Source organism: Lytechinus pictus, chromosome 2 (genome assembly GCF_037042905.1).
Source record: "Lytechinus pictus isolate F3 Inbred chromosome 2, Lp3.0, whole genome shotgun sequence".
Classification (NCBI taxonomy): Eukaryota; Metazoa; Echinodermata; class Echinoidea; order Temnopleuroida; family Toxopneustidae; genus Lytechinus; species Lytechinus pictus.
Window position 1 is genome coordinate 13223554 of NC_087246.1, and position 12709 is coordinate 13236262.

The 12709-nt window shown below is 35.5% G+C and overlaps 1 protein-coding gene across 1 annotated transcript; it reads right to left on the reverse strand.

Moving 5' to 3' along the window:
* Positions 1 to 2418: 2418 nt before the first annotated feature.
* On the reverse strand, positions 2419 to 12517 carry LOC129254783 (uncharacterized). Its single transcript, XM_054893305.2, has 7 exons — positions 12283 to 12517; positions 7434 to 7474; positions 6230 to 6756; positions 5712 to 5810; positions 4695 to 4843; positions 4242 to 4287; positions 2419 to 3718 (listed from the first exon to the last, which is right to left on the reverse strand). Exons 1-7 carry the CDS (start codon positions 12441 to 12443, stop codon positions 3524 to 3526), a joined length of 1218 nt encoding a protein of 405 aa, XP_054749280.2. The 5' UTR covers positions 12444 to 12517; the 3' UTR covers positions 2419 to 3523.
* Positions 12518 to 12709: the final 192 nt, after the last annotated feature.

Below are 12709 nucleotides of genomic sequence, written 5' to 3' on the forward strand. Positions count from 1 at the left end.
TTCTGTAATATTTTTGTATAATGTTCAAACAGGTTCAAACATAGAGAGACATATCACTCCACTAATGCCCATTCATAATGATAAATATACATCATATTCATCAAGTAACAGATAATCGTCCAATATTGTGCTGATAAACTTATGTTTTCGATTGAAATCAAGAGTCATGTTAAAGAATAATGAAGTTATAGATGAATATAGCATTTATATATTAAAGCAAATGCTGTCTTTGTATAAGCCACCTATTGTGAGGTTCACTAAACACTGGCTTGAGCCGTATCTACCAGAGCTTGGTGTATTAAATTGTACTGGTTACCCATGCACCTCACCTGGGTTGCATGCAGCAGCTTAAAGGCATTGTTTAACATTGTTGCCATTTAAAAAAATATTAAATGCATGGTTCTACATGCTACCATTGTCTCTGATATAGTGTAGAAATAAAGCTCTGAAAAAATTGCGCTCTAAATTTATCATTTAGTGCCTTAAAAAAAGTGAAAATCTGTAATTTCCTCCCATAGACTATGTACAGAATTAAATCTCGGGCCGAGATTTCATTCACAAATAAGCTGTTTTCTTAATTGTTTGAGATTTTTACCGGGAATTTGTGTTGGTTTCAGGGTTTTTAGGAACATATACACCTACCTATATGCATTAAACATCGTAATTCCATGATTTTTTTAATCAGCTTCTCACGATGTTAAACAGTGGCTTTAAGGTCATAAGTTTGCTTGCAACTCTATATATAATTTTACACTTAAAATGATTAGAGATTGAATTGTCTGCAGTTTTTTTTTAATGAATGCCTCGTATCCCTTCGACATTGTGCATAAAACAGTTTTGCTGACCTGTGTTGTTACACTATATATGAATGAGGCTTTTCTTTGGTTATGTTGTGGGTTTGGTTTTAGATGGCAATTCACCCATTAAGTAACTTCATTACTTCAAAAGTGTAGGATTATCCACATATTCTATAAAAAAAAAGGCATAGGCCTATTACAGAGGAAGTGTGTGATAACGCTTGATGTTTGTTACAACAAATTCAGGCATAAGGTTTTTATGGGCTATGGGGAAAATACTGCACCTGAAGGATAATAGTTATATTATAAGTGCCAGATGTGATGCATTTCCTTGTGTATTTTCTTTTTTTGTGTGTTTTTCAGAGATGTGGAGTCAATGCAAGGAACAATATGTATAATGACTGTATGAATATTTATATATGTGGACTACTGTATTTATATGTAAATATTTATTATATTGCAATGAATAAAATACTTTTTTGTCCCTGATTTTCTTTGTGTTACTGCATGTGACTGCATTTTCAGAAGTGAAACGTGGATGTGTTAGTTATGTGAACCTTAGCAGATATTCTAATCACTGGTGATAAAATGAATTGAGTTAAAGCAGAAAATATTATCAGGATTGCAAAAAAAAATTTGAAAGATATCCAATTGAAAATAAGATTAGTGTGTTAATCTCCAATTGGCAATACAGCAGGTATCTAGTTTTCTACTAAATACCTTTTTCTTTGGGCAGTAGTCAAAATAATGAAATAATATAGATGGATGGCACTCTTGATAGAAAAACATCTAATTTTTTTTTCCTGACCTTACAGAATTTAGAATTATGGAACAGAGATGGGGGTTGACCTAGGGCCCTGTTTCATAAAGAGATACAACTACTGTAACTGCACCATTATGCTAACTATTATGGAATCTACCATGGTAACGGGGCTCAATAGCAAATAACAATCAAGGTTACCATGGTAGTTACAATAACGGAAAAGTTACAATAGTTGGAAATCTTTATGAAACAGGCCCCTGATCTACATCACAGTAACTACCTATGTAGATCATATATCAATCAACATCTCATCTCATGCCATTTCATCCCATGATTTTGTTTTAATAGCCAAATTTTTAACTATCATTTGCCCCAGTTACCATTGGTTTAAATTGGTCTTTTCTCATTTTTTACATATTCCATTTAGTCTGCTGTCACTATGTCTAAATGCATTTCATCTCATATCATGTGGTCCAATTTCCATTTTATATAACTGGTTTGGTGGTACAAAAAACAAGTTATAGACCAACTTACGATTGGGCAAAATGGCTATTGGAAAACTGATTTAGAGTAAATGGTTGTTACACATATTTTGATGGATGAAATGATATAAGACTGTATCATGAGCAGACACGACAGTCAACAAAATTGTAATTTATCATTACCTAATCGGCCTATTTACTATTCTCAAGGTACAGTGAATACATCTTTCAAAATTACATCATCTTTCACCAATCTGCTTAAATGAGTAAGATCTTGAAATTGAGGTTGGATATCAAGATTTTATTTATAGATAATTAATTCAAGTTCATAGCTTGTACACTCATAGTCCAATTTAATGAATAAAACTATACAAGATTAATTTTTAAAAGTAAATTTATTATCTTTTGTATCAAAATTAAAAAGTTTTACCCCAACAGGAGTTTGGGCCATGATTTATTAGTCAGCCCATCTGTGTACTTTCAAACATGAATGAAGCACACTTCAATTATTACTTAGCAATTCAATTTAAAAACAAATAACATGCTATTAAAGGGATGGTCCGGGCTGAAAATATTTATATCTTAATACATAGAGTAGAATTCACTGAGCAAAATGCCGAAAATTTCATCAAAATCGGACAACAAATAATAAAGTTATTGAAGTTTGAAGTTTAAAGTTTAGCAATATTTTGTGAAAACAGTTGTCATGAATATTCATTAGGTGGGCTGATGATGTCACATCCCCACTTTCCATTTTCTTATGTTATTACATAAAATCATAATTTCTTCATTATTTCATACTTGTGTGAATAATAGGTCTCCCTTATAATGAAATAAGTTGCAGCAATAAATCTCTAATGCACTAAATCAGTTGTCAATCCAATTTTCTAGTTCTTGGAGGAAAAAATTTGAATAAACCTAATTTCATATAATAAAAGATAAAAGAACAAGTGGAGATGTGACATCATCAGCCTACCAAATGAATATTCATGACGACTGTTTTCACAAAATATTGCTAAACTTAAAAATTCAATAACTTTGTTATTTGTTTTCCGATTTTGATGAAATTTTCAGAATTTGATCAGTGAATTCTACTCTATCTATTAAGCTATAAATACTTTCAGCCCAGACCATCCCTTTAACAAGAGGATTAAAGGTAAACTTCAGTTTTCTTTTCATTGTATATAAAAAAATTCACAATTTCCCGGTTCCAGTTTTAACAAACATACATGGATGACTGTCTAATATCTCCACAGGTATAAATGACAAAAAAAAAACCATTATTCTTGAAGAAAAGTTTTCTTTTCATTGTATGTCAAAAATTCACAATTCCCCGGTTCCAGTTTTAACAAACATACATGGATGACTGTCTAATATCTCCACAGGTATAAATGAAAAATAAAAACCATTATTCTTGAAGAAACTTTATAAAAGAAATTGCTGCTGTTAGAGTTGGTAGGACCTGCCCCTGACTCTCTGTATCACCTAGATGTCGATGCTGTGATAATCTCTACACTGTCTATATGATCATAACTTGGTTCAGGTCTGTTGGTCCAGAATGTAGAGGGGGCTGTTCGTAGGACGATGGCAGGGAAGATCTGGAAAGCCATGTCATTGAAGATATCGGTGTACTGGAAAATGTTTCTCAATGGAAACTCACGGTGGTATGGAATAATCTATATGGGAAGACAAAGATAGTGAAGGAGAGTAATAGAATGAGCAAGCGAGAGTACAATATAAGCAGCAAGGAGGAAGAGAATGTGTGTGTGTGAGAGAGAGATAACATGAGGAAGATTGAAGAAAAGAGAAAGAAAAGTAAAGAATTAACAAAAGGTAGATAGCAAGTACAAAAACAAAGAGGGAAGGGTAGCATCTACAGATTGATTATTCCTGATTTTAGATGAAAAGAAATTGGGGCCCGTTGCAGAAAGAGTTGCAATCAATCGCAACTCTAAAATCCTGCGCATCTTGATTTTTCAACCAATCAACAGAGCACATTTGGGACTTGATTGATTTTTTGGCTTCCGTTTAAACGCAACTCTTTATGCAACGGGCCCAGATGACTTAAAATTCATTGAATGAAAGGCTATAAGCAAGATGAATTACAGAATTGTAGACACCCCTGAGATTATGAGAGTACATTAGGAGTCATCCTGTAAAAGTAAATCATTTAGAAATCAAATACTGCATATACTTTACCTTATGAATATAAGGAACTTCCTCTTTTAATAGCTTGTCTGTAAACCTGTCAATATTTTCAAAGAGATAACAATACACATTAAATGAAACCTTATCCATGTGAAAGAAAAATAGTAACTATAACGAAGAAGAACTTCAAACAAGCATGCACAAGAAATAACAATTTCAAGAGAAATTTAAATTGTTTCCCCCCAAAATTGACATTATTTTGTATTACTTGATTCTAATAATCTTCCAATCAAATAACTGATATTTAGCCTTGCTTTCTATGGAATGTTACTGTTAACTTCACAGTACGCTCAGAATTAATTTTTTTTGACAAATATCACTTTAGTAACACTGACAAAAAAATATTCAAACATTCACCCCAAAACTGAGAAAGAAAGAGAGAGAAAGGAAGAGATAAAGAGAAAGAGAGGAGGGGACGGGGTAAGAGAGGGTGAATTTATTTACCTTTCTGAGAAGTTATTGAAGCTGTTACCAAGGATGATAATATTTGATAACTCCAGACTCCAGTTGGCCCAGAGGAGATTATTATAGAGAGGTTTCCCACAGTGAGGCATGAAGAATAACGTTGGTTGTGAGGACTTTCTTTTCCCTTCCTAATGTTAAATATGAAAATGAAAAAAGAAGAAAATGAATCAAATAGGAGGCCTTAACAATAAAATAAACTAAGATACAATATCATCTACCACTTCTGCTCTGATTAAATATAAAAACTATTTCAAACAGCTGATAATGCAACTGCTCAAGGGGTACTATTGGCATGGTTTAATGAGGCCAACATTGTGGTCACACTTTGACAATGTATCACTTAGCATTTACTATTTGACTAAGGTCAACAAATTTTTCTTTGAAAAGTGTCCTGAAAGATAAAGAGAAATCAAAGCTCGGGCGAAGTGAGTGAAGTGCAAGGATGACCATATTTGTACCAAATATGGGGCATGTCCATGCAGGGTATGACAACATTTCTCTCACTTTGAACATGGCAAATAACAAATTACACAAAATATACAGCTTCTCAATGTACCTTTCACATTGCTACATGTTAAAACAAACCACAATCTTCCTTCATTAGTTATGGCTATTAGTGGTACAGTATGTTACAACATCTGGGATAGAGTTCAGAGGCATATACACTTCTAATTATTTCACATGATAACAACATTTTGTCTAATAGACCAATTTCAGATGGTAAGGTTGGGAACTAAATTTTTTTCTACATGGTACTCTCCTTGTCATCAATTCACAATTGTGCAACAATAAAAATCACTGAAATGAAAGAAAAGAGCAGGGCTTAACCCCAGACCACTAAGGTCATGGCTTTGGATACTCTATTGATTGACCTCATTTTTTTTCCCATTTGTGCTCTTGTATAGAAATGTGCTTCATAGAAAAGTGGTCTGGTCCTTCAAACTATAATCTGAAGATGGTGGAAAAACAAGGAAGAAAATACAAAGTAATATTTACCTCATTTTTGTTGATGAGTGAAAATCCTAGTTTTTCAAGGATTTCCTTTTCCACTTCTGTGAAGTTGGGGTCATATAAATAACAACTCTTTGGAGATATCTGTGGAAATATAAAAAGTTCATTTAATTTAAAATCTGACATTAAGTGTTAACATAATTCAGAATACTGTGAATAACATCAGTTTGGACCAATATGTTATCTACTCAGCTCATAAGTTAAACCTTAGACTGGGTCTGCTCTGTTTTTCTTGCATTACACATCAGAAGTGGTTTCCTGTGCCCTGTTATATGAGTTGGATTAATCACTATGGAAAGCCAGCAAAATTATATTTTGTTATCTAAGTAAATATGACCAAGAAAAGTGATCTCTCATTCATCAATGCATCATCAATTTAAACAATCAGTAGGCATATATATTCCTTTGATTGATTACAATGTATAATGCTAAATCAGGAATTGTTGCATATAAGAAATTTGTTTTCCCAAAGGACAATAATACTGGTTTGCAATTAATCATACCAATGAATTCAGAAGAACCAGCAACGCAAGCTGAAATCTGGCCGTCACACACGATGAAAAATTACCCAGACCATAGCAAACAACCTGCGTCACTGTCCTGTCCTCTGTAACCCTTGCTTCAGTCAAATCCTCTTGTAAGTTGATCTCTAAACATCCATGCGTTTCAGCTCCGGCTGTGTCCATATTCCCTTCTTGTGTCAGCTCCACAGTATCATCAAATAATGCACCTGGCTGTGTAATTATAGCCTCTGGGTTTCTTGAATCTGTTGCAAGATGAGATGTATCTGGTGTTCTTGAAGATGCCTGCTCTCTCTTCTCCACTTCATCTGCAATTCTTGCAAAAATCTGCTCATCCGATTTACTTTGACTTGGATCTATCTGTTCTAACGGAGCACTGTTTTCCTGAGTAACATTGCTTTGTGAACCATGATCTCTGCCCTGTGCATTCGAGTCTTCGATGACGATCTTCGATACCTCACTCTGAGGTAGTCTGTTTGAATTTTCAACTTGAACAGTCTGCAATGTTTCTGAAAAAAAGAAGATAATTGCAAAAATATCATGAAATAGAATATGGATAAAATATAAAGAGCTTTTATTAAATGTATGTCGACACAACAACAGTATTCATCTTTGTCATATTTTTTATTTATCTATTCATCTGCTAAAAAAGACATTGTTAAAAATTTGATGATTAAAACAGAAGTCATTGTGGTGCGAGACATTTCAAATGCAGGTTTGCTTTGTTCAAGAATTTGCCCTGAATAAAATCACTGACCTAAATATCATTTACAACAGAATATGTACATTTTAAAAACAATTCCCTATTCATAACAGAGTAGGGTGCTCACAAGGTAGTTTGCAGGCATAGACCCTTATTTAAACTTTTATCAACAAGTGAACAAATGGATCTTCACACAAAGTCTAGGACATATAAAACTGCGAGCCTTCAGTACAAAAGTCATTGTAAGCTTTGCATTCTGACCCCTTGACTCGAGTGAAGGGTTTGCACCTGCTCGTCAGATGGTTAAGTCAATCTTTTGTATGTAATTTATCTGCCAATATTGTCAACACTGATTGTGGTCATTAACAGAAAGACAAGGCAAGACATTTTGACAACTGGAATCCCCATCCTCATTAAAAAATGTTAGCCGGAACTTTCAAGGCCTGTTAGTTACTTCAAAATGAAACCCAAGAGAAAATTTACCTTTTAATTCCTTGAAAAACCTGCTGATCTGGAGGTCATTCCTAAAGAATGTCAAAAAAGATAACAAAATCATTATTAGATCAAAACACTACCTTTCAACCAATTAAAATTAAAAAAAGTAATCCCTTAACATGGAAAGAATCTAACAATACGGTTCAGTCTCAGGCCAATATGTGAAGTGGCTCATCTATTTTTAATACAGCTGTGCCAGCCGCACCTACCCTGCCACTGCTTCAGCAGATACGTACCTCAGGTGATGGTTTGTGCACGCTCCACTACACTTCACTATCGCTACACTACACAAACCATCAGGGTCAATCCATAGGAATTGACATATCAATTCACAAAAGGTGGGAATTTATGGGAACAAGAACTATAAATGATGCAAAAACATGATCTTACCAAGAATCTATAAGATGTAACTCTGTGATCAGCAACTGTTAACTCCTTGTCAATTCTTCTATCAGCCTCAAAATCAGTGATTTGAAGCCCGTATCTGTACCTAATGGCCCGAAGTTACAAGGTGGTTTTAGAACCATCAGTTGAACCCATGGTTTATGCAGATTTCCTGTATGAATTGCGCTTATTTACCATGTATATAAAAAATGTCCAATGCTAATGCACGCTTTTGTCGCATCGTGCCAAAACGACACCTGTTGCCATGGTTAAGTATGCTATTTCTTCATAAGTCCACTGTTTGGACTCATGAATAAAATAACGTGGATAACCACGGCAACAGGCATCAATTTGATGCAGTGACAAAAGCGTGCATCAGCATTGGACATTTTAAATATATGAGGTATATAAGCATAATATATATAGGAAATCTGCATAAACCATGGGTTCAACCGATGGCTTTAAAAACCACCTTTATGAATTTGGGCCTATATCTTTGCACATCATAAATTTACTTAAGATTAAAAAACATTGCTTCTGCAATCGCAAGTATTGTCGCGGCCACTGGCAACGCATTCTTGCGATTGCGATGTTTTTTAATCGGTGGTTAATTTTTAATGTGTGAAGATATTAGGCACAGGCTTTAAATCACAAATTTTTGTGACACAAAATCACATTTACACAAAAAGCGTGCCAGCTCCCTCTACCATCATTCACATTCACTTGTTAAAAGAAGACAACAGGGTGACATGATACATTTTCAACATGGTACAGACTTTTGTCAAGTTGATAAGTTTTTCACAGTGCACGTACCCCCACCAAGCCCACAAAACGAGCTGAAAATCTTAGAGCAACAACACAGACTCAACTCAACCAAGGAGGGCACTCCTTCAGCCAAAGCCGGAGTTGTCAACAACTGGAATAATCTTCCTGAGTCAGTGGTCACTGCACCTACTTTGAATATCTATAAAAGATCATTTAATATACATTTATTGGTCCAAATATCATTATGTAGCACATGATCCAACTCTCTAGCATTCCCTCAAACAAAAAGTTGTATTGTCTGTAAATTTTCAAGAAGTGACTTGAAGACACACAGGACTACCTTCTCTTCTGTGTATTGCTGATGCATCGAAGGTCAAGAACTCAAGCAACAAAGACACTTGCACGAAGCTTACGATGTTTCATAAATTAAAATGAAAAGGAACCGTCTCTCTTGACTCTAGTACCTATATCAGCTCCAGTTGAATTTATTTTGATTTTGAACCTTGTTTTCAAAAGTGCATTGTGAACGCACAAAAAAAACTAAAAGCGTTTTATAATTATTTTTTTTTTTGGGGGGGAAGAAAATGGTCCCGGGAAAAGGGTATTCTCAAAGTTATATTGAATGCTTTCCTTGGAAAGATTAGATTTGATTACAAACAATTTATCGACAGTGCATAATCTTTAACTCGCAAAGCAGAGAAGAAGGGCCTATGCCGGGACAAAGATATTCCTCCCCACGCAGAGTAGTGAAATTCTGAAATTTCAAAGGGCAGACGTTTCATCAAGTGCAGATATCCCTAATACCCCCATCAGCTCTAATTCAATTGATTTTCTAAGACTATTGAACTTCAATACAACGAAAACAGAGCGCAAAAAGTTGAAACTTCTGTGATTTATTTAAATTACATAAAAAAGGATGATGTATAATTTCTTTGAATGACTAAGAAACCTAAGTGTCCTTCAAAATTTCAAACTGAGTGCGTAAAATAAGACAGAGATGAATGCGCAAGGCAATGACATGAAGTTTCAGAAAATTTGATAGAAATATTGTACTTTTTTATTTAATATGACACAAACTTTATACTTTCCTCTTTTTAAAATGAGAAACCTGTTTGCCCAAGATTGTTTACTAATGAGCTGAAAAGCGGGAGAAGTGGCCTATATGGGGATAACAGCAAAATTGATATAGGCCTAAAGATTTAACTCGCCTGGGGCCAACCTGACCAGAAGTGCGGAATGTTGCATGATCAATTTGAACAAAAAAAAAGAAGATAACTTCATATAGGCTACTTCAGCCTAACCTTACTCCATGCCCTAATGTATACATTTGAACTTCAACTGGCAAGAAACACAGTCCTATAGCCGAGGTGGAAAAAGAGGATTTAGAGAAAGGGTGAGGAAAACGAAGGAGAACTGCATAACCGCGCAAAGCACGGAAGCAAAATTTATACATATAGATTTAGAGCGAGAATGAAGTAGTTTCGTTAAAGTTGAATTAAGAAGACGATTCCAAATATTGAGATATTTACATTAATAGCAACCTTACAACCCCCCAAACACTAAGAGGTGATTCGAACCCCCATTTTCTTTTTTCAAAATAGTGAATTTGAACGATTTATCCCTACCCATTTTCCCCCGAGTTCGCTCCTGCAATGCCTACCGAGACGGGTGTTATTTGAGTGTGACGTCACCGGGGGGTATTCGGTCCCGGTGTAGGAAACATAGGCAGTGCCGCTTTGTGTACTATGCACGTACGCCTTCATATGGAATAACTGCAGTTGAAGTTGTATCTGCGAGCCATAGAACTTGCAAAGAGGAAATGATTAAAATATTTGTGGCCGTACTATTATTCCAAATATGTAAATTCCCTCAGAATGATACCATAGACCCTAAAGGAATAATTTCAAGGTGAATAATATGAAATTTGATCGAGATCTTCTCACCAGTCGATAACGTAGCAGACGTGTTATTATGACATATTTATCCGCGTGTGACGCGGCTCTTGCAAAAAAAAACACAGTTGGTTGCGGAATTGCTTTGTGCCGACCGGCCGCCCGCTCCGGCGCAGCTAGCTAGCTGTCGAGCTACCGTACCGCATACCTTCCTTGTTGTCTTCAACCATAGAGATGTATACTAATTACTATATATCTCTCTGTCTTCAACTCACTTGCGAATTGCGTTTGTATGTGTGACGGTGACCCCTAGCGTAATTAAATATAGAAAACAACTCAGAAGGCCGAGAAAGAATAATACGTTTGGTTCAAGATTGTTCTGTGGAATGAGCTATGGGTGGAAATGATCCAGAGGATATAAAAGTGGAGTCAAAGACAAAAGAAAAGAAGAAAAAACGCCAGGGGATCGCTGCACGGCCACCAGACCATAACAGTACACTCAATGCCTGGTACCGGGTGTTGTGTGTACTAGTATTATAACATGCGTTCAGCGCGCGCGCTGAGCGAGAGCTGAGCTATCCGCCGGAATTACTTTCCAGCTACTCACTTGATTGAACATCGTGATAAAATAAATGAGAAATAGTGAAAATATCATTCAATAACTCACTGTTTGCTATCTTACATCATGATTGAAGAGTTCATGATGGTTATTCATACTGTTTTTTATACAGGGAAAGTAAAGATTTGTACATATCAGTCCTATTTGTTTGATTCGAGTTGCTTTGAAAAAAAATTGAAAAATATCTTTCTCTCTCTGCATAGCATTTCTGTATGACATTCAGGCACCTCTTATACTAAATTCCCCCCGGTGACGTCACACTCCGAGTGACTTTTCTGTACACTCGTCTCTCGGGCTCTGACAGGTGGCTAATTTCATAGACTTTCAAAGCAAAATATCGAGAAGGCAGAGGATTTTTGTGACATGCTATCTGTTTGAACAACTTATATATACTATATATTGTGTGTAGAACCTATATTTATGGAAACTCACCCCCTTCTTAATTCAACTTTAAGGTATTAATTCTTTTGAGAAAAAAGTAAGTTAAAGAATAAAAAGAAAAACCCACAAAGCTAGCTTATCCCATTCCTCCCTTCGCTTTTCCCTTTCTCCTCTTTTTTCCCCTTCTTTTTTCTTTTTTGGGGACGTTTTTTGGGGGGCGGGGCGACCGCCCACACCTGGTTACGCAGCAGAAACTATATCCTATGCTAGTATTATGTGTATAATGTCTTCACTTCAGCTATTTCGCATACTGATTATGAAATCCAAACAATTACAGAATCAGAACAGCATCCATACTAGACAGCTGGCAGCCGTCTGTTTCGAGGAGTTTTTTTAACTTTTTTTAATTTTTTTATTTCTCCTCGTACACAGACGGCTCGCTAGCGTGCAGCCACCATTAGGGGACTTGCAATGCAAAATCCCCCCGTCGGGGCTCTTCAATTTTTGTCAAGTTATGGATGATCACCCTGGGCCCCCCTGGCCTGGCCTGGTGATTCAAAATAAAAAAACATACTCATACTCATGATCCTAAAGCCAAGGCATTACAATGGTCTAAGTTAACAGAATAAAGTTTGTAGATCAGTGAAAGAACTTGTCTTAAGTCTTATCTTAACTAGGTTTATACTTCTTCAATTTTGTGCCACTGTAAGTGTAACTGAAGGAAAGAGTGCGCGAGTGAAGTACGGTATCTATACTATAGTCGAAATATTTAGAACAAGCGTCTAATCAAACTTACACAGAATGTCTGATTTTTGTAATCAGCGATGGTACATCAATATCGCTCGTCACTGGGAGATTGGACGGATGAAAATGAACGTCCTTATTGGAAGAATTGAGTTTATTCTTCTTTCCTCTCTTTCTTGAAACAACTCGAAACCCATCGTCCGCGTCCTCCATGATAATCGTTATGACTTTTGGAATCGTTTGGAATCATGACAAACCCCGTCCTTTCGTAGTTCTGTGCAAGGATAAGTATATTACTTTGGATTTGTATATTTCTTCCTACGTATTCAACCGTTCAAATAGTACAGTCATGATGGTTCATTAATGATAGGAAAATTTTAAAAATTGCTTTGAATCACATTAAAGCAATTTTTTATTCATTGAATGCGTAACTTATTAAATTATTTGTATTGAAAATAATAAGTTAGCCTGAAATGTTT